The sequence below is a fragment of the Silurus aristotelis genome (assembly GCF_946808225.1).
Source record: "Silurus aristotelis genome assembly, chromosome: 4".
NCBI lineage: Eukaryota > Metazoa > Chordata > Actinopteri > Siluriformes > Siluridae > Silurus > Silurus aristotelis.
Window position 1 is genome coordinate 21,788,166 of NC_139577.1, and position 27,171 is coordinate 21,815,336.

General features: G+C 39.1%; 3 protein-coding genes across 9 annotated transcripts in view; 2 read left to right on the plus strand and 1 right to left on the minus strand.

The window, feature by feature from the left end:
• Positions 1-11,335, plus strand: part of vcla (vinculin a) — a 40,472-nt gene extending 29,137 nt beyond the window's left edge. For 2 of the 4 annotated variants that reach the window (XM_083538190.1, XM_083538191.1), the window contains exons 12-22: positions 996-1,195; positions 1,706-1,834; positions 1,983-2,132; positions 2,709-2,817; positions 3,304-3,606; positions 3,694-3,818; positions 3,924-4,109; positions 5,498-5,689; positions 6,587-6,790; positions 10,854-10,958; positions 11,054-11,335. In XM_083538190.1, coding sequence (XP_083394316.1) covers positions 996-1,195; positions 1,706-1,834; positions 1,983-2,132; positions 2,709-2,817; positions 3,304-3,606; positions 3,694-3,818; positions 3,924-4,109; positions 5,498-5,689; positions 6,587-6,790; positions 10,854-10,958; positions 11,054-11,200 — 1,850 coding nt within the window. In that variant the 3' untranslated portion in view covers positions 11,201-11,335. The remainder of the gene's footprint in view (positions 1-995; positions 1,196-1,705; positions 1,835-1,982; positions 2,133-2,708; positions 2,818-3,303; positions 3,607-3,693; positions 3,819-3,923; positions 4,110-5,497; positions 5,690-6,586; positions 6,791-10,853; positions 10,959-11,053) is intronic. The other 2 variants (XM_083538192.1, XM_083538193.1) reach the window with 1 other exon arrangement.
• A 4,348-nt stretch (positions 11,336-15,683) lies between these two features.
• ap3m1 (adaptor related protein complex 3 subunit mu 1) lies at positions 15,684-25,940 on the minus strand. Of its 3 annotated transcripts, none has more exons than XM_083538197.1 (9): positions 25,826-25,940; positions 23,256-23,536; positions 22,971-23,142; positions 21,784-21,921; positions 21,595-21,680; positions 20,763-20,896; positions 20,475-20,682; positions 19,879-20,023; positions 15,684-17,217 (listed from the first exon to the last, which is right to left on the minus strand). In XM_083538197.1, exons 2-9 carry the CDS (start codon positions 23,526-23,528, stop codon positions 17,117-17,119), a joined length of 1,257 nt encoding a protein of 418 aa, XP_083394323.1. In that variant the 5' UTR covers positions 23,529-23,536; positions 25,826-25,940; the 3' UTR covers positions 15,684-17,116. The 3 variants fall into 3 exon arrangements, with proteins under 3 accessions (XP_083394323.1, XP_083394324.1, XP_083394325.1); XM_083538198.1 differs by having other exon boundaries at positions 25,635-25,903; XM_083538199.1 differs by lacking the exon at positions 25,826-25,940 and adding an exon at positions 25,808-25,819.
• Positions 25,941-26,254: 314 nt separating this feature from the next.
• LOC310724356 (adenosine kinase-like) overlaps positions 26,255-27,171 on the plus strand; it is a 69,992-nt gene continuing 69,075 nt past the window's right edge. The window contains exon 1 of one of the 2 annotated variants that reach the window (XM_083538231.1): positions 26,255-26,422. In XM_083538231.1, coding sequence (XP_083394357.1) covers positions 26,367-26,422 — 56 coding nt within the window. In that variant the 5' untranslated portion in view covers positions 26,255-26,366. The remainder of the gene's footprint in view (positions 26,423-27,171) is intronic. The other variant, XM_083538230.1, reaches the window with a different exon arrangement.

Sequence of the window (27,171 nt, forward strand, 5' to 3'; positions counted from 1 at the left end):
TATGATTTAATGCACCTATTTTTTTGTGAAAAATTAAAAACAGTACCTTTATTACTTCTAAGTTGTTTACCACATGTAGAAAGTGTTAGTTATAACATCTGATCACATTGTATAGAACACATTTTTACATTTCTATTATTTACCTTACCGTGTAATATAAAGAAAAAGTAGTAGTAAGAAATATTGTGATAGGATTCTAATAGTAGTACATGACTCCCTTTTTTACAGAGCTTAATTTAGTATAATTGAATCAGGGCAATTTGAAGGCCATGTAACCATGCTTTGGTATCTGTGTGTAATGATGGGCCAGCTGTGCTGTAATGAAAGAGGCCGCTCGTTTGGGACTATTTACAAACCCTTGAAGGACGACAAAATATATCAAGTGACATATACATCTGTGTGTAACCAAGTCTATGCACTGTGTCTCTGACCTTCTGTTCGCCTGAAAAATGAACAGATGGATATTGCTGTGTGCGTTTTTTTTTTGTTTACAATACCTCAAACTATAAACAGATATTTATATATTAATATTTATAAATGCCCAGTTTACAGCAAATCACATATTTCTGTACCAGCCCCTTAAGCATGTAAACTCCTCTCTCTACAACTCAAACTTACAAGTGGCAATAAATGTTATTTTTTAATGCTAGTGCTTATGGGAATAGTATAGGCAAGCTGGTGTGGTGATGTGCTTTTTAGAAGCTAAAAGCTTTAATTAGATTTTATTGTTCCTTGTTTTATTGTAACTGTTGATTATTGAATTTCCCCTTTGATGGAGCATGTCACCATGGTAACTTGATAAGTGGGAACGACTTTAATTTCCCCGTGAGTGCTTGTCCGTCTATATTTAAGCCTTGACATTCCAAAGACTGTTTTGGAATTTGATGTTTGCAACTCCTACTGAGCCTTGAAGTGTCTAATGTCCAACCAATATACTGACACTGTCTCTGTCTCTTCCTGTCTGTATTCCTGTCTGTCACTGTCTCTGTGTTTAGGTCAGGCTGCTATCCGTGGGCTGATAGCAGAAGGCCGCAGGCTGGCTAATTCTCTGCCAGGGCCGTACAGGCAGGAGCTGCTGGCGAAGTGTGAGCGTGCGGAGCAGCTGATGCTGCAGCTGTGTGACCTGGCTGCTCGGGGAGAGGGAGAAAGTCCCCAGGGTCGGGCCGTGGCTGCTCAGCTTCTTGATGCTCTTAAAGTAAGAGGAGCAAAAGAAGCTGCAGTTATCTGTGTTACATGACTATAAACTCCGCTGTTCAATACTGTACAGTAAAGCCGGTCAGAATCCATACTGTGTACAAGAAGTCAGGAAGCAATGCTGAAAAATTTCTCAGTCTAAATATATAAAGCAAAGTGATACAAACTGTTTTTGTTTTATGTTTTATGTCCACACTTATAAATAGGAATATAGTTTTTTTACTAATATTTGATTAGTTTCTACATTTGTGGGCACTACAACACTACTGTAAATGTAGTCACAATCTACAACAGCACAGTAAATCTGGTTGTTCAATTCTAAATCCCTGATCTAATTCCAACAGTGGCCAGCAAATAATCCTTGTAAGTGATTGAGCAGCGTCATCTTCTGGCCCATATTGACACTAATTATTTTGAAATAAATTTTTTAGTAACTGGTCGTATCAGTTGCAAATATTTTAAATAGTTTTTACATAACATGTATTTTATTTCAAAATCATTCTGTGTTTAGGATTTGAAAGCGAAGATGCAGGAGGCAATGACTCAGGAGGTGTCTGATGTATTTAGTGACACAACGACTCCCATAAAGCTTCTGGCTGTGGCAGCTACGGCCCCACCTGAGGCCCCCAACCGGGAGGAGGTGTGTGAAACAAACATTGACTACATAGACATATAGTGCAAAAGAGTACACATTTTTAAAATGAGTGATCTATTTGTTTAATACTGAATGCCTAAATGCCTTGGCATGGTATGCAGTATATGCAATGTTTTTCTTTTCTCTCATGCAGGTCTTTGATGAAAGAGCATCTAATTTTGAGAATCATGCTAACAGGCTGGGGGCCACAGCAGAGAAAGCCGCTGCTGTAGGAACAGCCAATAAGAGCACAGTGGAAGGGATCCAGGCCACAGTAAAGTCTGCCAGAGAGTTAACACCTCAGGTATGTACAAGGGTCACCTCTGGGACAGTGTGTGTGTGTGTGTGTGTGTGTGTGTGTGTGTGTGTGTGTGTGTGTGTGTGTGTGTGTGTGTGTGTGTGTGTGTGTGTGTGAAAATTACATTCTGCTCCTGCGTATATTGGCAAGAGCGACAGATTTGATATTTGACCACTGGCCAACACAGACACTCAGGGGTTTGTACATAGCTGACCAAGTGTCTTCATGTAACTTGATTCATGTGTACAGACCCATTTATACACACAGTTGCTACACTCACTGGCTGCTTTATCTGGTTAAACTAGAATATAGGTGCACGTTATATATAGGTGTCTAGTTACATGATTTCTTTACAACCATAGCCCATCTGTTGCTGTACACCCAGTGCACTAAGAAAAGAGATCTACATAGGACCGGATATTTCCCAGCACACCACTAAAACCTGACTTTCTAGCTGCATGTTTTGAACATTTTTAAATGCAAGTGTATCAAGCCACACAAGCAGTTATTTCTTACCAATAATAGAGACTTTCAGTGTGAGGCTGTATTTTTTAATTTAATTTAATTCATTGTCCTGTACAGGTTACTTCTGCTGCACGAATTTTGCTCAAGAACCCTGGCAACCAGGCAGCATATGAACATTTTGAGACTATGAAAAACCAGTGGATTGACAACATTGAAAAAATGACTGGTATGCAGAAGCCTTGCTTAGTTTACATATATAATGTACTACACACAGTTTAATATACACTCTCAGTCAATAATAGCATTAGAATCTAGAGTTTTCTATACAATAGATACACTAGTTCAATTTTCTGAGCCACCATACAGTTTGGTGCCCTTATTTCTAAAAGTTTACTATGGCTGGGTAAATAGACGATATAATATCATAATCCCAATATTATTATATATTTTTAGGTAAAATATATGCTGGCTGTTGATTAGCTAACTTATAATGTGTATGATAATATTCTATTATATTATACATATTATTATATTATATTATTAGAAGAATTGTGATTATGTGGTTATGCATGTTATATACTGTAGTCCACTACTTTAATACACTATTCAGGGGCTTTGGTAACAGTTACTTCAGGAAAGTCCCATCCTCTGTGTGGTATATTAAACTTTTAACTTTATTGGTTATTAACATCTTCTTTTGGCCCTGTGGCAGGTTTGGTAGATGAGGCTATTGACACTAAATCCCTCCTGGATGCTTCAGAAGAAGCCATTAAAAAAGACATTGATAAGTGCCGTGTGGCTATAGCGAATGTCCAACCCCAGATGCTGGTAGCTGGAGCCACTAGTATTGCCAGGCGGGCAAATCGCATTCTCCTGGTGGCTAAGAGAGAAGTGGAGAATTCAGAGGACCCTAAATTTAGAGAGATGGTAAAAGCAGCCTCTGACGAACTGAGCAAAACAATTTCGCCCATGGTCATGGATGCCAAGGCTGTAGCAGGAAACATCCAGAAACCAGGTGAATCTTTTATTGCAAGCTTTAAAAAGCATGTTTAATCTGCTTGTGGTGTCTAATAAAAAAAAAAATTCTGTTTCTCCTAATCAGCTCTTCAGAAAAGCTTTTTGGACTCAGCATACAGAATTCTATCTGCTGTAGGAAGAGTCAGAGAAGCGTTCCAGCCTCAGGAACTTGACTTCCCTCCTCCTCCTCCAGATCTGGATCAGTTACATGTTAGTCCTGCAGCTTATCGTCTTTCTTGCCATTAAAGGTGGCGTCAGGCTTTCTGAATGTTGCAAAATGGTATTTAGCTCAAACAGCACTGTTTTGTCTGCCAGGTAAATGATGAACAGGCTCCTCCTAAACCACCACTCCCAGAAGGAGAAGTGCCTCCCCCCAGACCTCCACCTCCTGAGGAGAAGGACGAGGAGTTCCCCGAGCAGAAAGCCGGCGAGATGGTGAGCGAGCCGATGATGGTGGCCGCTAGGCAGCTACACGACGAAGCCCGCAAGTGGTCTAGTAAGGTGAGTTCAACATGTGTTGTCTCCACAAGGCATGCTTGTGTTTCCTGGTTGGTTTTAAACATAATCAGTGTAGTTTGAGGAAAGTACGAATGAAATGTTTAAAGTTTATATTTTAAGACTTACAGTTCTGCACATACCTGAAAATTATGTGGACATGCCTTGATTTTTACACTGGTGCAAGAATATGCAGTTGGATAAAAAATGAAGTCCTCGGTTTTATTTATCTCTAACCCTGAAATTTGGAAAATCTTCCAGATGATTCCAATTTCAGTGAAGACATGGAAACTGTCATCAACAAAAGGTGTTTCTGAATGCCTTTATTGAACATATTAATGTCTAACCTTTGGTAATAACCATTTGATTTACAGCAATGGGCAGGAAATACTACCAACTTTGGAGAATTTTTACACTTGTTTTGATTTCATCATCATCATCATCATCATCATCATCATCATCATCATCATCATCATCATCATTATCATCATCATTGGGCAAACAAAAATGCCATTCTGTTATTAGTACTGAATCTAAGCTCACATATCTGCAAAAAAAGAGCTGTTATGCATGGATCTTTATTAAGCGATACATTTTTTGAATAATTTTTAAACAACAAATGCAAAGTGGAGTAACTAAATTGGATATTATATTAGGAAATCTGTTGCAGGTTAAACAAATTTCTGAATGCTTTTGGACAAATCTTATTTCCCAACTTTAGAATTGTTTTTGCGCATTTATTTTTGCTCGGTGGTGGTAAAAATATACATTTGCCATGGTCAGGTCAGTCTACAGTGAAGAAGGAGACATATCCAAGATTTAAAAGTAAAAAAAAAAAGAAAAAAAAAAAAGAAAAAAAAAAGAAAAATACATTCAAAATATAAAAAGAGGTCAACTGCTCTAAAACATGTTAAAAGATAGTAAACTAATAATGTGTTTTAAAGCAGTTCTTTTTTTATATTTTTAATATCATTTATTTTTAATTATTTGCAGTGTGTTAAAAATATATTCAGTTATATTGCTTTAACTGTGGGGAAAAAGTAGAACGACAAACAGAATTTAATCCTTTAATTCCCTGGAATTCCTGCATATAGCAACACAGTCCAGTATTTCAGAATATCAGATTCTATATCAAAATTGAAAACACTGAGTGCTTCATATGGATTTTCAAGCAATTTGTGTGCAGTAACATTCCTGCTAGCTTATTCCACAGGACCACAATACTGCCTCTGCCTTCCTGTCCCTAAACCCCATGTCTCCCTCTCTTCTCCTCTATTCTCCTGTCCTATATAGTAGAGCTCCATTCAGTGTTTCTCATACTAACTCTCTCCTCCTTTCTCCACACTGCTACCCCTCTTTCCCTCTTTCCCCTCCTCCTCCTCCCCCTCCCCCAGCCCGAAGCGAGAGACGAGCGTTTTCTGACCGCTGCGGCGGACGTAGATATAGACGATGAGGACGAGTTCACAGACAACGAGGACGATTTCGAGCCTGAACTGCTCTTAATGCCCTCCAATCAGCCTGTTAACCAGCCCATTCTGGCTGCTGCCCAGGCCTTGCACCAGGAAGCTCGCAAGTGGTCCAGTAAGGTACTTGTGCTTCCGGGCCCTGAGGGGCTGCAGCATCTCTTCTGCATCCAGATGTGACTGTGGGAACATTCAAACCACTTGCTGCTGCTGCATCACATTTGGGCCCAGTGTAATCTTTATTGCTGCTCAGGTTGCCTATGACAGTTCTATGAATGGCGAGTTTGTTGTGCATTTCTTTGATAAACTGATACTGGCTTCACAAGTCCATCGCTGCTTTTTTTTATTATAAAATTATTTTTTTTTTTGCTTGTCACGCCTCTGGACTGGTTTGACAGAGGAGCCATTTACTCAGTCTGTGCTGTCAGTCACTCAGCTTTCGCCAAACATGTGAAGCCAACGATGACAGTTTCCCAATGACTTCAGGGTCACACTGAGATGAAGTCATGACTCCTGCCTGTCTTTTTTCACTTGCTTTTATTCTAAACAACTAAATTAACACACTAATGCCATGTGTATCAACTCAACAAGTCAACTGCACGTCTTGAACTCTTTCTTCAGTTTGTTTTGGAAGACACGTGTGAGCATGAATCTCATGGTTTGAGTATCCAGCTGGGTATACACTGATGTCCTTGTCTTTTTTCCATAGCATTAGAAGATTGTCTATGTTTACTAGTTTTGTGTTACTAATTTCATATTTGGCATGATGCAGGAATGGAATCGCAGTGGATAAAATCTTTGATTAACACTTTGTGAATCCTTTTGTGAACACAGCACTGCAGCTTTACAGTATACAAATAATAATTGATAACTGTTTCAATAATTAGATGGTTCTAAATCTACTGTTCTTGTGGTTATATATTATCTAATCAGACATTTTTCACTTAGGTAGCATGATCCATCCTGACTCCTGCCTCTTTTTACAATCAGGTATTTTTTTGCCTGTGTCTTGTTTCTCAGGGTAATGATATTATTGCAGCAGCTAAGCGAATGGCCTTGCTGATGGCTGAGATGTCCCGTCTGGTGCGTGGAGGCAGCGGCAACAAGCGTGCGCTGATCCAGTGTGCTAAAGACATCGCCAAGGCCTCAGATGAGGTCACACGGCTGGCTAAAGAGGTGGCTAAGCAGTGTACTGACAAACGCATTCGTACCAACCTACTGCAGGTCAGTGCGGACACATCTCTAGAGACTTCTGATCAATTATTATATGTAAATTCTTCCTCTTTTAGTTATATATTTATCATTATTTATAGAGCACAATGACATTGTAAGATTACTAGGAAGAATTGCTAGATACTAGATAGATATTTTAATCATTAGAAAGTATTCAACAGTCTTCAGTAAGATCGAAGATTTCTTAATAACCATGAAAAGTATATTAAATTATTAATATTAAATAAAGTAGGCTGTATTGCTAACACTTTCTAAAAAACCTATATTTATCTTAAATCATTATATAATTTTTAGAATTTTTTGTTGCCAATGATTTACAATTGCTGCATTTTTATCATGTTTTTGTAATTGATAATAATAAATATTACAATATGCTGTGCAGTACAGCTCAAAGACAGTGATAATCAGTAGTGACCATTCATAGCAAATAATCATAAGTGATGATAGTTATAATTGACTTTCATAGAAATTCACACAATACATGGGCAAACGTTTTTCGACGAATGACCATAAGATTTGTATGTGCTTTTGAACATCCCATTCCACATTTAGTGCCTATGTGCTGTTATAATAACCTCCACTCCTTTCTGGGAAGATGTTCCACTAGATTTTGGATTGTGCTTATGTATTGATGTAGGGTGAGGAGGCCTGGGGTGCAGTCAGCATTCCAGTTCATCTCAAAACTGTTTAAAAGGGTTACGGTCAGATAGGCTCCATAGCAGATCTCTAGATCTTCTACTCTACTTTCTTTCGGCTTCTGCCATTAAGGGTCGCCAAGCGGATCATCCGTATTCATAATCCGCATGTTTGATTTGGCACATGTTTTTACGCTGGATGCCCTTCCTAACGCAACCCTCCCCATTGATCCGGGCTTGGGACCGGCACTAAGGCTTGTGCAACCCTAATGGCTAGGGTTGGTTCCCTGACCGGGGATCGACCCCGGGCCGCAGCGTTGAGAGCGCCGCATCCTAACCACTAGACCATAAGGCAGACCTGGGGAAACTACGGCCCGCGGGCCACATCCGGCCCTTTGTACGTCCCTGTCCGGCTCGCGTGAGGCCAATCATAAATTACAGGGATGCACCGAAAAATCGGCCAAAAATACCTAAATCACCGAGACAACACGGCAGAAACACAATTGTAATGACCCAATAAAAAAGCGCAGCAGCACACGGTTATCTGGATAAGAGCAACATGTCTGCGGTGTGCGGAGAGCGATTTGCAAAACATGCAATGCTGAAATTTTAAGAGGGGGTGTATCTGCAAAGAGTTTCTCCAAGTCGGGTTTAATTTATCACCTGAAATCCAAACATCCCGATTGCCATTATAAATATGAGAAGAACGCGGCGCAGAAAAGTAAAGTCAATCCGAGCATCCGCACTCCGTATATATATATAGGAAGGCCAAGGAGGAGGTTCATGGATGTGGTGAGGGAAGACATGCAGGTAGTTGGTGTAAAAGAGGCAGATATAGAGGACAGGGTGGTATGGAGACGGATGATCCGCTGTGGCGACCCCTAATGGGAGCAGCCGAAAGAAGAAGAAGAAGAAGAAGATATATATATATATATATATATATATATATATATATATATATATATATATATATATATATATATATATATATATACAGTGAGGAAAATAAGTATTTGAACACCCTGCTATTTTGCAAGTTCTCCCACTTAGAAACCATGGAGGGGTCTGAAATTGTCATCGTATGTGCATGTCCACTGTGAGAGACATAATCTAAAAAAAAAATCCAGAAATCACAATGTATGATTTTTTAACTATTTATTTGTATGATACAGCTGCAAATAAGTATTTGAACACCTGAGAAAGTCAATGTTAATATTTGGTACAGTAGCCTTTGTTTGCAATTATAGAGGTCAAATGTTTCCTGTAGTTTTTCACCAGGTTTGCACACACTGCAGGAGGGATTTTGGCCCACTCCTCCACACAGATCTTTTTTAGATCAGTCCGGTTTCTGGCCTGTCGCTGAGAAACACGGAGAAAAGATTCTCTATTGGGTTTAGGTCTGGAGACTGGCTAGGCCACACCAGAACCTTGATATGCTTCTTACAGAGCCACTCCTCGGTTATCCTGGCTGTGTGCTTCGGGTCATTGTCATGTTGGAAGACCCAGCATCGACCCATCTTTAATGCTCTAACTGAGGGAAGGAGGTTGCTCCCCAAAATCTTGCAATACAAGGCCCTGGTCATCCTCTTCTTAATACAGTGCAGTCGCCCTGTCCCATGTGCAGAAAAACACCCCCAAAGCATGATGCTACCACCCCCATGCTTCACAGTAGGGATGGTGTTCTTGGGATGGTACTCATCATTCTTCTTCCTTCAAAAACGTTTAGTGGAATTATGACCCAAAAGTTCTATTTTGGTCTCATCTGACCACATGACTTTCTCCCATGACTCCTCTGGATCATCCAAATGGTCATTGGCAAACTTAAGACGTGCCTGGACATGTGCTGGTTTAAGCAGGGGAACCTTCCGTGCCATGCATGATTTCAAACTATGACGTCTTAGTGTATTACCAACAGTAACCTTGGAAACGGTGGTCTCAGCTCTTTTCAGGTCATTGACCAGCTCCTCCCGTGTAGTTCTGGGCTGATTTCTCACCTTCCTTAGGATCATTGAGACCCCAGGAAGTAAGATCTTGCATGGAGCCCCAGTCCGAGGGAGATTGACAGTCATGTTTAGCTTCTTCCATTTTCTAATGATTGCTCCAACAGTGGAACTTTTTTCACCAAGCTGCTTGGCAATTTCCCTGTAGCCCTTTCCAGCCTTGTGGAGGTGTACATTTTTGTCTCTAGTGTCTTTGGACAGCTCTTTGGTCTTGGCCATGTTAGTAGTTGGATTCTTACTGATTGTATGGGGTGGACAGGTGTCTTTATGCAGCTAACGACCTCAAACAGGTGCATCTAATTTAGGATAATAAATGTAGTGGAGGTGGACATGTTAAAGGCAGACTTACAGGTCTTTGAGGGTCAGAATTCTAGCTGATAGACAGGTGTTCAAATACTTATTTGCAGCTGTATCATACAAATAAATAGTTTAAAAATCATATATTGTGATTTCTGGATTTTTTTTTTTAGATTATGTCTCTCACAGTGGACATGCACCTACGATGACAATTTCAGACCCCTCCATGATTTCTAAGTGGGAGAACTTGCAAAATAGCAGGGTGTTCAAATACTTATTTTCCTCACTGTATATATATATATATATGGGGGCCCAAACTTCTGTCTTGCATACCCCCCTTAAAACTGTTAATTGCGCTCCTGATTACACGGCTCTTCTTAATGCTGTAGATTAGAACCTTCCATTCACTTGAATGGGCTTCCAAACGTTCGGCGGTCAATTATTTTTGTTTAACAGACCGCTGCTAATAATAATTGACCGCTGCCTGTTTGTCAATACCTATGAATGGTAACAAAAATAATAATTTATAATAATAAGTAAAAAAACTTTTGTAATTGATTTATTCTTTGAATTGCAATGCATTGATTTTAGTGAGGTTAGTACACACTCAGCCATAAATGCAATGGTTCTAATAATTGACAATCTTTTCTTTCGGTGTTTCAGTTTTCGGTTTTGGCCTTGGTTTCCTCATTTTTGGAATTTTCATTTCGGTGCATCCCTAAAATATTATCGTTGGTGTGGCCCTCTGACATAATTCAGGTTTCTCTTGTGGCCCCTTGTAAAAATTAATTGCCCACCCCTGCCATAAGGGAAGATCTTACACTCTAACCCGTCTAAATCATATGTTCATGAAGCTTGCTTTATACACAGGGGCATTGGCATACTGGAGAAGGTTTTGTTCTCATATTTTAAGTAAAGTGGAAAATTTTATGTTACGCCATTCAAACATTTTGTTAACAGTTTAGGGAAAAAAGACACATGGTTGGACATGTCAGGTGTCCCCAAATTTCTATAATGTATATAAATTTAGATATAGATAATGGATATAAATGTACAGTACATAGAAGAACCAGTTGGCATTGTTATTCCTCAGCCCCTTACTGCATGTGCTTTGTGGATCAGGTGTGTGAGCGGATCCCTACCATCAGCACTCAGTTGAAGATTCTGTCCACGGTGAAGGCTACTATGCTGGGACGCACTAACATCAGCGAGGAAGAATCCGAGCAGGTGAGGCATAAGCCAGATATCAAGTTTTGTTTTTTTCAAATGCTGCTCCAGCTGCATTCAGTTAAAAACTGATCACATGGTTGTGCTCCATAAAGGCTACTGAGATGCTGGTCCACAACGCACAGAACCTGATGCAGTCAGTAAAGGAGACGGTGAGAGAGGCTGAGGCAGCCTCCATTAAAATCCGTACAGATGCAGGCTTCACTCTACGCTGGGTCCGAAAGACCCCCTGGTACCAGTAAACTACCGGTTCCTTTCTTCATGTTCTCAGTCTTGCCTTTTAGAACACTAAGACTAGTGGCCTAAAGGGGTGTGAAACTGAAAGGACATGCTACGCTGATGGACACTGATTATAATCATTATGAGCTCATGCCTCACTCTCTTTGCTTTGTGAAGGAATTCTTCTTATTTTTTTTGTGGTTATGTTTCTTAAGGTTTGCGTTTGTCCCTTTATCTCTCACTATGTTTAATAATTAGGACTATATAGGATGAAGATTTTTTTAAATATATATTTTTGGTATGTTGGGTTTTCAGAATTGATCCAAATTTCAGGTATATATATATTTTTTGCATGAAGAGTTTTTTTTTTTTCTATTTTGTATCGAAGGACTATGGGTCAACCCAGTAAACGCCTCTCGCACGAGGTTATATGGTTTTCATATTGAGAGTGTATATATTTATATTTCTTAATGCTGTCCACACCTGATTACTAATTATACATTTCAGTCAAGAAAAGAGTTCACTTACACACTCGGGCTGATTGTATGAGGTATTCATTCACCTATTAATGAAGCTTTGTTATTTAGCGTATATTCACAGAAAAGAAGGATATGAATGATGCAACGATTATATATATATATATATATATATATATATATATATATATATATATATATATATATATATATATATATATATATATATATACAGTGGGTACGGAAAGTATTTAGACCCCCTTAAATTTTTCACTCTTTTTTATTTTGCAGCCATTTGCTAAAATCATTTAAGTTCATTTATTTTCCTCATTAATGTACACATAGCACCCTATATTGACAGAAAAACACAGAATTGTTGACACTGTTGCAGATTTATTAAAAAAGAAAAACTAAAATATCACATGGTCCTAAGTATTCAGACCCTTTGCTCAGTATTTAGTAGAAGCCCCCTTTTGATCTAATACAGCCAGGAGTCTTTTTGGGAAAGATGCAACAAGTCTTTCACACCTGGATTTGGGGATCCTCTGCCATTCCTCCTTGCAGATCCTCTCCAGTTCTGTCAGGTTGGACGGTAAACGTTGGTGGACAGCTATTTTTAGGTCTCTCCAGAGATGCTCAATTGGGTTTAAGTCAGGGCTCTGGCTGGGCCATTCAAGAACAGTCACGGAGTTGTTGTGAAGCCACTCCTTCGTTATTTTAGCTGTGTGCTTAGGGTCATTGTCTTGTTGGAAGGTAAACCTTCAGCCCAGTCTGAGGTCCAAAGCACTCTGGAGAAGGTTTTCGTCCAGGATATCCCTGTGCTTGGCCGCATTCATCTTTCCCTTGATTGCAACCAGTCGTCCTGTCCCTGCAGCTGAAAAACACCCCTACAGCATGATGCTGCCACCACCATGCTTCATTGTTGAGACTGTACTGGACAGGTGATGAGAAGTGCCTGGTTTTCTCCACACATACCGCTTAGAATTAAGGCCAAAAAGTTCTATCTTGGTCTCATCAGTTCAGAGAATCTTATTTCTCACCATCTTGGAGAACTCCATGCGGGCTTTCATGTGTCTTACACTGAGGAGAGGCTTCCGTCGGGCCACTCTGCCATAAAGCCCCGAATGGTGGAGGGCTGCAGTGATGGTTGACTTTCTACAACTTTCTCCCATCTCCCGACTGCATCTCTGGAGCTCAGCCACAGTGATCTTTGGGTTCTTCTTTACCTCTCTCACCAAGGCTCTTCTCCCCCGATAGCTCAGTTTGGCCGGTCGGCCAGCTCTAGGAAGGGTTCTGGTCGTCCCAAACTGCTTCCATTTGAGGATTATGGAGGCCACTGTGCTCTTAGGAACCTTAAGTGCAGCAAAATTTTTTTGGAACCTTGGCCAGATCTGTGCCTTGCCACAATTCTGTCTCTGAGCTCTTCAGGCAGTTCCTTTGACCTTAATGATTCTCATTTGCTCTGACATGCATTGTGATCTGTAAGGTCTTATATAAACAGGTGTGTGGCTTTCCTAATCAAGTCCAATCAGTATCATCAAACATTTCTGGACTCAAATGAAGGTGTAGAACCATCTCAAGGATGATCAGAAGAAATGGAGAGCACCTGAGTCAAATATATGAGTGTCACAGCAAAGGGTCTGAATACTTAGGACCATGTGATATTTCAGTTTTTATTTTTTAATAAATCTGCAAAAAGGTCAACAATTCTGTGTTTTTCTGTCAGTATAGGGTGCTATGTGTACATTCATGAGGAAAAGAAATGAACTTAAATGATTTTAACAAATGGCTGCAATATAACAAAAAGTGAAAAATTTAAGGGGGTCTGAATACTTTCCGTACCCACTGTATGTATATATATATATATATATATATATATATATATATATATATATATATATATATATATATATATATATATATATATATATATATATTTGCTGGTTGCCTCACATATTGACGCCAAAGATTCTGGTATAGTTCTATAATCTTAACACTTGTCTGTTAAAATAAATATAACTTTAATGTATTTGAGCTTTACTGAACTTGAAATTGGGTTTGGGTCATGTTAAAATAACGTCACCGCTCAGCGCTCACCACTTCAAATCAAATCAAATTTTATTTGTCACATACACATACATACAGATACATACTTGTGCGTGTGTGTGTGTTTGTGTGTTTACTAATCAGTGTAGAAAATGATTGTGAAATGGTTCAGAATGCTAAAATGAATCTCTAAAGCACAATCCACAGGACAGTTGATCTGTTATTTTTGGTCAACATCAGATAAATATCAGCGTCGGTATTATTTAGCAAAAGAATTGAAATAATCTGTACTCTTGACCTGGCTCTGTGTGGTTAACATCACTAAGTTCAAATTGATTTTCATTTTATACATAACTACCTCTATATTTCTATATAAAAAAGTATAAATGTAAAGCTGTTAAAAAAAATGCAGCCTATCACACAATACAATTGTTTGGACAAAGATGCTTTAGCAGCTGTTCTTCATATTTTTTTGCTGAATGAACAAAAAAAAAATGTAAAAGCCAGAATACTTGTTCATTCAGTTGTTCAAAATATACATCATGCCAATTCATTAACATAGTCCCTAAAATCAGATTTTTATCAGATTTTTAAAATGATTTAATTAATCTACTATAATTTATGATCATCAGGATCACTTCTGTTAGAAATGCAAAGTAAGAAATAATATTAATTAAAACAATGGGACTATGCCACGTGACAAAATCCACCCTAAGAAAGTCCTTTATTATAACAAGAAGCCCCGAAGTGTTTTGTTTGTTCCTATACCACACAATTTGCTAATTAATAAAACTTTTTTTTATACATTTAACGTTACATTAGATGTTGCACGAGAAAAGTTAGTTCTTATATCACTGATTATTTTGATAATTGTTAAAGCCAATTTCTTGAACAACAAAAGAAGACTTTCCACGTCACTGAGAAAAAGCACAAAGATTCACACACTGCAGAAAACCAACTTACTGCTTTAACGCAGCTAAAACTCCTTCCATAACTCCTTCCAGAAAGCTTCAGCAATTCTAATCGGGCTTTGAGTAGGTCACGTATCCACCATACAAGTTCCTAAAAGAGCGATTGCTGTAGAAACGATATTTGAATGAGCACATTAATTGAAACTACTGTCAGAGCTGTAAAATATGACGCTTTCGGACCAGTCAGCGTTGCGGTAAAATTATTGTTCTAGTTGAACTGAAGTCAAATCAAAAGTGATCTAGTTTAAAATGAATGCTCAACCTTGTTTACACAGCTGATGGACTTTGAACTGATACTGCTGTTCCTATGATGCTTTTGTGTACGCTGCATTTTTTCCCCACTACCTTTACTATTCTTACTGATCAACAAGATCTGAAAATGTTAATTTGAAACAGGGGGGAAAAGCCTTGAGTTTTTGTTTCGAACCCTAAATCCAAAACTGCGGCGCCCTTTTGAATGTGTTTGGAAAACATAGGTAAGGATTCTACAAGACCCAGGTGGCTTGTTCACACATGAAGAGAAGGATGCACTGCCTAGATATTACACTTATTGTTAGAATAAGTTTCGAGAACATGATCGGTGCCTCATTGCGAGTGTTTACAAGGTTACATTTTGTATGTTTGTAATAGCATGTTTCAGCTCAAGACGTATATGATGTATGAATGTATAGATGACACTACTGTTGGTTTGGGTTTTAGTGTCCCCTGCTGTGCCTCGGATTAATAAAATCATTCTTGACTTGAACGTTTAATTTAGACACCTGCAGTTATTGAATGTAGTGTGGCTTTCAAATACTACAAATGTAGACGTGTAACCAATGAATTCATTTCTTCCCTTGTATTTCTTTAAATTATTTATATATATACATACACTGTACATATTCACACAGGCGCACACCTCTGCCATTTTACGTAATATTGACATGTGAATATGCTACAAATCTAGAATACATACCACATAGCAAATAAAAAAAGACAAAAGAAAGAGAAGGAAGAAAAACGCACAAGACCGATTTTTCACAAAATGTTTATAAAGGTCAAGGCATTAGGTTTATATACATATTTTTCAAATGCAAATATTTATTTTTAAACCTTGCAAAGTGACCTGTCCCTCAGAATGTGCAAAACTCCGAGTGATTTTTATACCTGGCACATTTGCAAGCTGATTACCTACTAACATAATAGCACCTCAAAGTGACGATTCTCGATTAGTATTTGCAGCAAACTATCTATTCCAGTCCCTTAGCAATTTATACACTTTGCACATAAAACCAGAACAAGGTTCTGAATTCTAACATATCAGCTGTTCTTTACTTCTTAGTACAAACCCAAGACATTTGATGCATGTAGTGTTCTTGAGTAACAGCACAGCTACCCAAGACTTTGCTAAGTTTTCAAGTTTTTTATTTTCTTTCTTTTTAAAAGGCCACTTAAAATTTGTGCATTGTACTAAAGTTAAGGTACATAAATATTAAACGGCTTGGCAAAGGCTTGTGTTAAAATAAGCACACATGGAATATGAGAAATACACTAAACAGAGTATTGGGATACTTGATATTTCCAGCCATATGTGGTTCTTCCCCAAACTGTTACCACAATGTTGGTGGCATTGTATATGATGTCTTTTTATGATATGGTAGCATGAAATCTTCCTTTCACTTAGAAGCTAGGAACTAGAAGACCCAAACCTGTTTGTAGTATTCCCTCTGTGCACAAAGCAAGTTCCATGAAGATATGGTTTACACAGTTTGTAGTCAACTTCTATAGAGCTCTGAAGTCATCCCTACTGAACACCTTTGAGATAAACTGGAACACTGACTGCACCACAGGCCTCCTCACCCTACATAAGTACCTGCCTTTACTAATGCCCTTGTGGCTGAATGAGCACAAATCTTCACGACCACACTCCAAAATCTATTGGAACATCTTCCCTGAAGAGTGGATATTATTAGAATAGCAAATGGGGACTAAATGTGGAATGGGTTGTTTAAAAAGCACATACAAATTTTATGGTTAGGTGTCCACAAGCTTTTGTCTATATACTGTAGCTCCACCATTACTGAAGCAGGGTTAGAGAGTTTGATCAAGTGAAAATATCCTTCTTCATTGGCACACTCAGACAGAAAGATGAAAACACTGACAATAAACTAAAACTGTGAAACTTTAACTCTGGCTAAACCAGAACTCTCTGATATGAAGACTTGAACTATTCGACCTTGTAAATATATTATTATTATTAAGCACATCATTACAAAAAAAAGGAATGCTCCGTGTCAAAAAGGAAAGAATTTCACGTAAGGCTTTTGCAAAAACAATTTCTCACCCAATCTTTAATCCACCACCCTGAACCGAACAATAACACGTTTCCAATAAGAAGTCATTCAGGCGTGATTGTAAAATATGATTTGTCACAGATAAGAGTGCGTGATCATTTTTACAGACAGCTTCATGTTCTAACCTGGAACTTTCCAGCTTTGGTTATATATTTAACACCTTTAAATGGTTTGTATTTCTCTCCATACATGTCCAGTCGATTCACTTTCAGTCCTGTAAGTAAAGACCACAAATGATTACCCAGTGTACAAGCAACAGCAAATACTCTCCAAAATACTAAAAAATAGATTATTCAAACAGTTGTATTTAATGACACACACACACACACACACACACACACACACACACACACACACACACACACCTCTCTCTCTCTCTCTCTCTCTCTCTCTCTCTCTCTCTCTCTCTCTCTCTCTCTCTCTCTCTCTCTCTCTAAGGCCAAGAGAAATGTGCTGGTATGCGAAAACCCTATACATGGTCAATTTCTGACATTTTCTACTTACAATAAACAAATATAACATCTTGTTTTGTAAGATTCTCAATCTGTAATAAACATGCAGCATTTTGAACACACAAAAGTAAAACGTGAAAAGGCAATGCATAAATAAAAAGGGGAGGATGAAGGCGGTCTAAATATAACAAAATAATTTAAAAAACACATACAAATATACACATTTTTATGTGTTCTAAATGCACCTTGAATTTATACTTTTCAACTTTTTAATACAACATGGCCATGGACAAATATTGATGCTTTGTGCAGATGTATGTTTATTATTAGTGAAACCAAACTCAACATAGAAACCCAGCCATTATGGATGCACAAGCCAGTGCACTCTTAATGCCGGTCCCAAGCCCGGATAAATGGGGAGGGTTGTGTTAGGAAGGGCATCCAGTGTAAAAACATGTGCCAAATCGAATATGCAGATCACGAATAAGATTTTCATACGGGATCGGTCGAGACCCGGGTTAACAACAACCGCCACAGGTATCGTTAGCCAACAGGGCACAGGTGGAAATTGGGCTACTGTTGGCCAAAGGAAGAGAAGGAGAGGAGGAAGACGTCTACAGAGACGGCAGGAAAAGGAGAAGTGGAGGAGAGTGGAGGTTCAGGTTGGTACTTTAAATGTTGGTACTATGACTGGTAAAGGGAGAGAGGTAGCTGATATGATGAAGACGAGAAAGGTAGATATGTTGTGTGTTCAGGAGACCAAGTGGAAAGGGAGTAAGGCCAGGAACATTAAAGGTGGCTTTAAACTGTTCTATCATGGTGTGGATGGAAAGAGAAATGGTGTAGGGGTGATTCTGAAGGAAGAGTTTAGTAAGTGTGTTGTGGAGGTGAAGAGAGTTTCTGATAGGGTGATGAACGTGAAGCTGGAAGTTGAGGGGGTGATGATAAATGTCATCAGTGCTTATGCTCCACAAGTTGGCTGTGAGATGGAGAAAAAGGAAATATTCTGGAGTGAATTAGATGATGTGGTAGAAGGTGAACCTGGGAATGAACGATTGGTGATTGGGGCAGACTTTAATGGGCATGTAGGTGAAGGGAACAGAGGTGATGAGGAGGTGATGGGTAGGTATGGCCTTAAGGAGAGGAATGTGGAAGGGCAGATGGTGGTAGATTTTGCTAAAAAAGATGGAAATGGCAGTGGTGAACACTTATTTTAAGAAGAAGTAGGATTATAGGGTGACGTATAAGAGTGGAGGACGGTGCACACAGGTGGACTATGTTCTATGTAGGAGATGCAACCTGAAGGAGATTGGAGACTGTAAGGGGTTGGCGGGGGACAGTGTAGCTAGACAGCATCGGATAGTGGTCTGTAGGATGGTTTTGAAGGTGAAAAAGAAGAGGAGGAGAGTGAAGACTGAAAGAAGAATAAGATGGTGGAAACTAAAGGCGGAAGACTGTTTCAGGGAAGTGGTCAGACAGAGGCACCATCTCCATACCATCCAACCTTCTCTCTCTCTCATTTTCCTTGTTCATCAGCTGCTTAAAATATTCCCTTCATTTTCTCAACCCATTCTCCTCACTAGTCAACACATTTCCATCTCCATTCTTTATTACTCTAACTTTATTACTCTAATCAGAGTACGTGTGTGAATGAGAGGGAGGACAGACGAACGGAGACGGATGAACCGCTGTGGCGACCCCTAATGGGAGAAGACGAAAGAAGAAGAAGAAAAAGATACTCAACCTAGAGCTTGAACACAAAATATTCTTGTATATGTTTTAAAGAAATTATAGTGATTTAAATTTTAGGACACCAAACAGAACTTTTGCTATGTTTCCACACAGAGGGATTTAATTGATTTGAGACTTGGCGCATCAGCAAAACTAATGTTTAGTAATTAAAAATTATTTAAAGAAAGGTTTGAATTTCACCTCTTTTATATTTATATATCTAATAAAAATATATCACAATAAAAATAAAATTTGGGCTGTTAAGATTAATTTGCGTTAACACATTAATTTTGATAGCCCTTATATATATATATATATATGTGTGTGTGTGTGTGTGTGTGTGTGTGTGTGTGTGTGTGTGTGTGTGTGTGTGTGTGTGTGTGTGTGTGTTTTTTTATAATGAGGACACTTGAAGGCAGCTTTCACACAAACAGGAACACGTGAATCTAGGTTAACTGCATTAACTCTAAATAATCAGCAACACTTTGGTGTAAAAAAAAAAAATATATATTTTTTTTTTACCCAGAGTGCATCAAGCAGAAAAAACAAATAACACCCCACCCCCCCCCCCAAAAAAAAAAAACCAAACAAAAAAAACAAAAAAACTTCATTTCCTAAATGTAACAAAATAAATAATATAAAAAAACATAACAGCCATATGGCTGCTGGGACCACCTGCTCTCCCCCCTTACCTGAGATAGCTAACTGCTGAATCTTGAACTGAATGTTCAGGCTGGGATTTTCCTCTGGCTTTGGAGCTCCTGACTGCAAGCTCAGACTTCCTTTTAAATTTGGCAGCTTTTGTTGGTTTAGTTTGCCGATGTCCCACATCAAAGTCTACAGCACAGAAAGAGATGTTTGTTTAAACCCAGGGAGAGGTTTTATGATAATATCGCCAGTACTATACGCTGAATAACACACTAATAATAGTAATACCCAAAAGTCTCCATAGAAAGGGGGAAATAGAATGTTTCAGCGATATGTCTTCCAAAATTGTTCATAAAGTTTACATTATATATTTATTCAGATATAAGAATATTTATTTAAGATTTAAGAATACTTATGAAACAAATAAAAACTCTGAAATCATTCTTATTAGCTGGATTATGGAAAATGTTTTGTAAATAAAGTTCCATTTTGCTCACTTTGATTGTGTGTAGAATTTCGGACTCATATTTATAAGATTAGCTTATATCTGTATAGCAGCCTGGGAAATCCCTTCATATGGTTGAATATTGCTTTCCACATTTCTACTGTATATAGTTAGGAAATTAACTCTGTGCTTTACCTTAGTGACTGGGTCATAGTTGTATGTGCCCTGAGTGGCTGTAAGATTGGCACTCAGGACCACTTTGGGCATGGTAATCGTGACTCCCACACACTCAACAGTCTTCCCCATGGTCTGCTTCGGACCCACTGTGATGTCCAGCCTCCCAGAGGATCCGTTCTCAAAGAAACTGATATTCTGCTTCACATACACAGGAATTGCTACGAGACTATAAGGGAAAAAATAGGTCACCCATTTATTTTACCAAGATAGCATTTGATCATTACATTGGAGAATGATGGTTCTTACTTTTGCGCAGCCACATGATAAGAAATAAGTCGGAAATTTCCGTCAGGGGGGATGAAAGAGAGAACCCTCTCAGACTCCCATTTCTTGAAGCGGACACATGGGTGGAAGCTCACGTCATCCAGGAGTCTGGGGTTCTGCAGAGGGAAATATGTTAAACTGCATATCCTGCTTTTTGATTCAGTAGGATAGAGCCACAGGAAATAACGCAAGAGCAGACATGGACAAATTACATTTATTAGCTCCTCCACCAGGCACTCAGGAACTCGGCTCCATCTGTTGGTTGCCTGGAAACCTAATTGACTAACATAATGTAATAACGTGTTGTGAGCTGGTGACATGCATTAATCCGGGCTGGGGGAACAAACAGGTTATGTACTTGCAAGAAATGGACGACTTGGCAGTCACACCATCATTCTCTCCTGATAAAGGACATGAAGTGATATACTGTGTTGCAAAGTCCTACTCAACAAAAAGTCAGTGGTGGGTTGTGAAAATATCACTTGAGTCTAATCAGTGTGACAGGACAGTATCATCAGGACTTGTATGGCACTTTATTTGTTTTTCATAAAAACTTATTCTGGTTTTAAAAAGAAAAAGAAAAAAAAACAATTCTCCTATCAGTCATATTGCTAATATATGTAATAAAATTTGAAGGTAAACTTTTTATTTGATGTGTGTGGTGCAGCAGGATTGAAACGGTTCACTCTTAAGTGCAACCTGATTGTCCCGGGCTACCGATCTGTCCACCACTGCATGAGTCAGTATTAAAGATCATCTAAATATCGTCATTATCTACAGCTTTACCTTTGATAATATACAACACAGCACTTACCATAAATGAAAGGGTTAGATCGGGCATTCCTGAGAGTTTCACACAGGCATCAATCACTCCCTGGATTTCAGCAAACACTGTTGTACCTGAAAGAAGAGACGGTGCATGCAAACTGTTTACTCTGGATATATTTTGAACCTTTTACAATCTCAGGTTTCATTCGATTTTTTTCAATTCCAACAATTATACCAGATTTATCCAGGATGGCATCAACCTCTTCCACCACATCGAAATAGGCCTCGTTGTTTGTGTATTTTACAGCAGCCCTCCTCCATGGGATAGTGGATAGCTGTCCAGTAGGGAGTGTGTCACCAACATTACTACTCCCTAACAGGAACACAAGGTATATAGAATATTAAATATAGACAATTTAGAAGTGAATGGTTTGAACTCCATATTTATACATAGTAATTGAAAAGGGAAATGGTGTGACTTGTATTTGTAAGGCAAACAGTACACAGGAATTAATTGCAGGTAGGAATAAGTTGAAAGTGGGGAAATGAAGCAAATGTCTGACCACAAGCACCATGGGAGTGATCTATCGCAGTGGTCCAAAACCCTCAATTGGTACCGGGCCGCACAGAAAGAATACATAACTTACATTATTTCCGTTTTATTTATCTGATTCTGAATGATGTTTTATTTTGAAAAATTCTTTCCGCCACATCTGTCTATGACTCACTCTTGATGCATGTCATGATGCCTTGGTCACATGTCTTACCCACATCCTCTACCTTCTTAAAGGGGCTCCGGGCAACTAACACACAACTGCTAAACTGAAACCCTAAGCGAGCAAAATGAACAAAAAACAACACAGTGGATTCACATTTATTATTAGATTTAGAAAATACCAGTTTTTATGCCGGTCGAATCATTTTATTTTGTTGCATTTATCCGCCACACATTAAAGGCCGGTCCGTGAAAATATCGTCCGACATTAAACCGGTCCGTGCCGCAAAAAAGTTTGGGGACCGCTGCTTTTAAAAAGTCACTGTATTTGTTACTGTAACATGTCATGATTCATTTGCACAGAAGAGAGAAAAAGGTCTTTATATATTATTAGTCTCACTGTCACAAATCTAACACTTCAGGTCACTAACATTGAAAATAAAGGATCAGCTGTCCACTGTAGTGTGCTTGTAGAGTAAACTTGCCTACGCAGCGTATGCACTGATCTTATTTGCCACCTGAATGTGAATGTTTACTCAGCTCACACAAGTGAGAAGTTTCCAAACTCTACAAATATGTCTGAAGCACTTTGAAGTTACATGTACAATGAACAAAGATTTGCTAAAAATCACCATTTCAATTCGGAAACATTGAAAATAACGTATATTGATACCTAAGAAACATTTTTTTTTAAAAGATGACCCTACCTGTAATGCTGTTGACCACAGAGCGTAAAATATTTGGAGGTTTAATAAGTTCTTTCAGGATGTTGGATTCTGTTGCCAGAGGGAAGCCGTTATCCAGCATTTCTTCAAGGAGTTCATACACGATCACAACATTGTCCTTAATAGTAGTCTCTGAGCATTCACCAAAGTAATCCTGCATAAAGGTTCAACAGGTTTAGCATCCTTATTACACTGTATTACACAGTCAATTCTTATATAAAAATGTTATTTATTTGAACTGCAGACTGTTTTTTTTTTTTTTTATACCTGGAACGTCTCAGCAACCCGATGAAGAAACTCTATAACAAACAGAGGGGGTACTTCTGCCTGGATGATGGAAACGAAAAAGATTTTCTCGCGGTAGATATTAATGAGGTAGTGATGAGGCGTGCAGAGCACAGGTGGCACGTTATCCGGTTCCCCTGCCTTTTGCCGCGCTTCAAAGAAGTAATCGCAGACAGAGCGGCTTATCACACTCTTCCAGTGTTTCTCCAGGAATATGTCGCCAGTGCTGTTAATCAGGAACAAGCTGTGAATCATGTTGTGCCCTGTGGGGATGAAAAACACTGAGGATTAGCTATACTATGTATACATTTACATACGAAATCTTTAAAGCCAATTTAATACAAGATGATGCTAAAATATAGCTTTCGATCAACTTTCCTAAAGCCTAAAACCTCTATTTGCCACAATTTTGCAAACATGATCTATTTCTCCAATTTAGAGAATGCAATATTTTCTAAATGCATTGCAAAATATTTGGGAAACGTAATCTTTTGTTCGACAACGTGTTCGTTTGGCACAGAGAGGATCGTTGCCTCTGTACAGCTCCAGCCTCACTTATGAAGAATAGCCTTTATTTGTCACATATACACTACAGCACAGTGAAATTTTGTTCTTTGCATATCCCAGCTTGCTTAGAAGCTGGGGTCAGAGCGCAGGGTCGGCCATGATACGGCGCCCCTGGAGCACAGAGGGTTAAGGGCCTTGCTCAAGGGCCCAAAAGTGGCAGTTTGGCGATACCGGGGCTTGAACCCCTGACCTTCTGATCAGTAACCCAGCGCCTTAACAAGCTACCACTCCACTTTTTAAATCCTGAGTCAGATTACTGTGTAAGTTTTTGAGTGCGCTTCCTCCGAGTTGTCTGGTTTCCTCCTAGGTGTCAATAAGTGTCAAAATGCATTGCGTTCCATCCAGAGTGCCTCAAGCAATGCATTCCTGAGTCTGGCTCCAGAATTAACACAACCCTGAGCAGGATAAAGCAGTAAATACAGATGAATGGATGTTATATGACTTTTGCAGGGTTGCAGGATTGTTTATGAACCTTGCGTCAATTTTAAGCCTGGGGTTTTAGTGTAATGTGAATTTGTTCTCTCTCTCTCTCTCTCTCTCTCTCTCTCTCTCTCTCTCTCTCTCTCTATCTATCTATCTATCCATCCATCCATCTTCTCCCGCTTATCCGATGCCGGGTCGCGGGGGCAGCAGTCTAAGCAAAGATGCCCAGACTTCCCTCTCCCTAGACACTTCTTCCAGCTCTTCCGGGGGGACACCAAGGCGTTCCCAGGCCAGCCGGGAGACATAGTCTCTCCAGCGTGTCCTAGGTCTTCCCCGGGGTCTCCTCCCAGTGGGACGCGCCCGGAACACCTTCCCAGGAAGGCGTCCAGGAGGCATCCGGAACAGATGCCCGAGCCACCTCAGCTGACCCCTCTCGATGTGGAGGAGCAGCGGATCTACTCCGAGCTCCTCCCGAGTGACTAAGCTTCTCACCCTATCTCTAAGGGATCGCCCAGCCACCCTGCGGAGGAAGCACATTTCGGCCGCCTGTATCCGGGATCTTGTCCTTTCGGTCATGACCCAGAGCTCATGACCATAGGTGAGAGTAGGAACGTAGATTGACCGGTAAATCGAAAGTTTCGCCTTGCGGCTCAGCTCCTTCTTCACCACGACAGACCGGTACATCGACCGCATTACTGCAGAAGCTGCACCTCCCGTTCCACCCTTCCCTCACTCGTGAACAAAACCCCAAGATACTTAAACCCACTCCACTATCTATCTATCTATCTATCTAATAAATCTTTAAAGTAGATGAAAGCTGGCAGAAACTGTTCATTTTCTTTTTAGGATTTGAGAATCTGAACATCAGAAACTAATCCAAATACCCAGTCAAAAATTCCAATTGTACAACATCTTCTACATACCTGAAAGCATCTGTATAAACACCGTGTATAACATCTGTAAAGTTGCACATCACGAATTGTAAATGTATATTTTTGTACTATAATTGTATAATTTTATATAATGTACTATAATTTTATTTTACTTTTTTTAATTATTATTTTTTTTTTTTTACTGCCAGAGCCTTAAGAGAAATGTTTTTATGTACATATTTATATATTTATCTGCACAATAGCACTGCACTATAGTACTGCACTTCTGGTAGATGTTAACCTGCATTTCGTCGCTGTGTATCTGAACTATGCAATGACAATAAAGTTGTATCTATTTATAAAGAAACAACGAATTAAAAAGTTCCACAAATCCGAGCACAAACAGCCGCCTTTCACCGCTACAGTGAACAGTGTAAAAGCCATGCCATGTTTCCCATTCACACGATATGAATATTACAATAACACTCATCAGTTACACCTAAGCAGCTCGTTACTCCTCTAACCAAATGAGTTCGCTTAAGCGGCTCGAGCTTAAAGTTGTCTGCTTTAATGCTACTTTCTTAACTGTTCGCTATCTGACAGTGACTAATAAAAGTGCTCTACTTTATACCAAAAAACCCCAGCGCACTTCTCAAGCACAGGAAATCCAACCTTTTACAATAAAATTACCTTTTTCCCCCCGAAACCCGTGACTAAAGTAACAGGAAAAAGTCTTCGCTGGCAATATGGCAGAAGTTACAGGACCCCGAAGGTTTGTTTATTGAGGTGCCCACAAAACTGCGGGTTCAAAAATATTTTTAATTACGGAGCTAATAAAAACAACTTATTTAAAATACATACAAAATTAATGTACTTGCCTCCGTATTTTACAGTATTTTTTAAATCTGTTGTTTGAAGAAAATAATTTAACATTAATAGTATATATCCGATCCGGCAGTAATAGGGGAAGCTATACTTGTCAAACAGTCGCATGGTGCCGGTCCCTTATTGGTTGGGTCTCAAATTAATTCCAAATTTACAAATAGTGCACTGCGTAGAGGGAAAAATTTTTCATTTTGTAGCCTGATTAGTGTGCCTAGATAGGGGGCCTAGGGGGATTTAAAATGCGTGTACTTTCACCGCGCTTTCTAATGCTAAATCTCATTCAGATTTGTCCAGACAAGGTGGCAGGGACGTGTTTTTATTATTTTAGTGTACTATTAGGTAAGGCATGGCTTCCGAAGAACCAAAAAGCAAGAAAATCAAACTTGAGGAAAAGACGATCAGGTGAGTGATTTGAACAGATTTTGGGTTGTAAACGTTTAATGCCGCAGCTGGAAGCATGCAGGAAATCATGTGCACTTCAATTATATTGCTTTATTTATGTTTTGCGTGTCTCAGACATTGTAGTCCTGGACTGTTTACTAATGCCAACCTGTTCCTGCAACAAGTCGGCGTTGATGTTTGTCAGCCAGCTGCAGGGTTTTGCCCTTTATAAAGTAATGCTGCTGTTGCATCGAGTCTGTACGAGCTCTGATTTCTCGATTTGTACAGTTTACTATAAGAGTAAGCAATATGTTTACATGTATAAGCTTTCTGGACATGATTTGTGTGAGTACAGATTAAGCTCCACAGTTCAGGTCCTGTGTGCTGGTATATTGTGTTGTACTCTGATTCTGCACATCTGGACGTAGTCCAAGGTTCAGTGTTTGATTGTCCTCTGTTAAACACAATGGAGGTTCAGTGTCGCTGTGTCCTGGGAGCTGGTTAGCTGTGAGGACCGACGGTTATTTAGAGGCCAAAAAACCCACAGCCCGCATATATATATATATATATATATATATATATATATATATATATATATATATATATATATATATATATATATATATATATATAATGTGTGCAGCCATGAACTTCCAGTTATTTCCCTTATAAAAAACACATGGCCACTGGTAGAACCGCATTAGGGTTATAAATCCGATCTAGATTTGATGATCTACAGGCCAAGACAACAAATTACTTATAAATGTAGA

What these genes read in the sequence shown, in the direction of transcription:
- ap3m1 (XM_083538197.1), bottom strand. Translation starts at nt 23,528, where the DNA reads ATGATTCACAGCTTGTTCCTGATTAACAGCACTGGCGACATATTCCTG. An exon ending in ATCTAACCCTTTCATTTATG is followed by an intron (nt 20,897 to 21,594) that starts GTAAGTGCTGTG and finishes TTCCCTCTGCAG; the next exon opens with AACCCCAGACTCCTGGATGA. An exon ending in TATCATGTGGCTGCGCAAAA is followed by an intron (nt 20,683 to 20,762) that starts GTAAGAACCATC and finishes TTTCCCTTATAG; the next exon opens with TCTCGTAGCAATTCCTGTGT.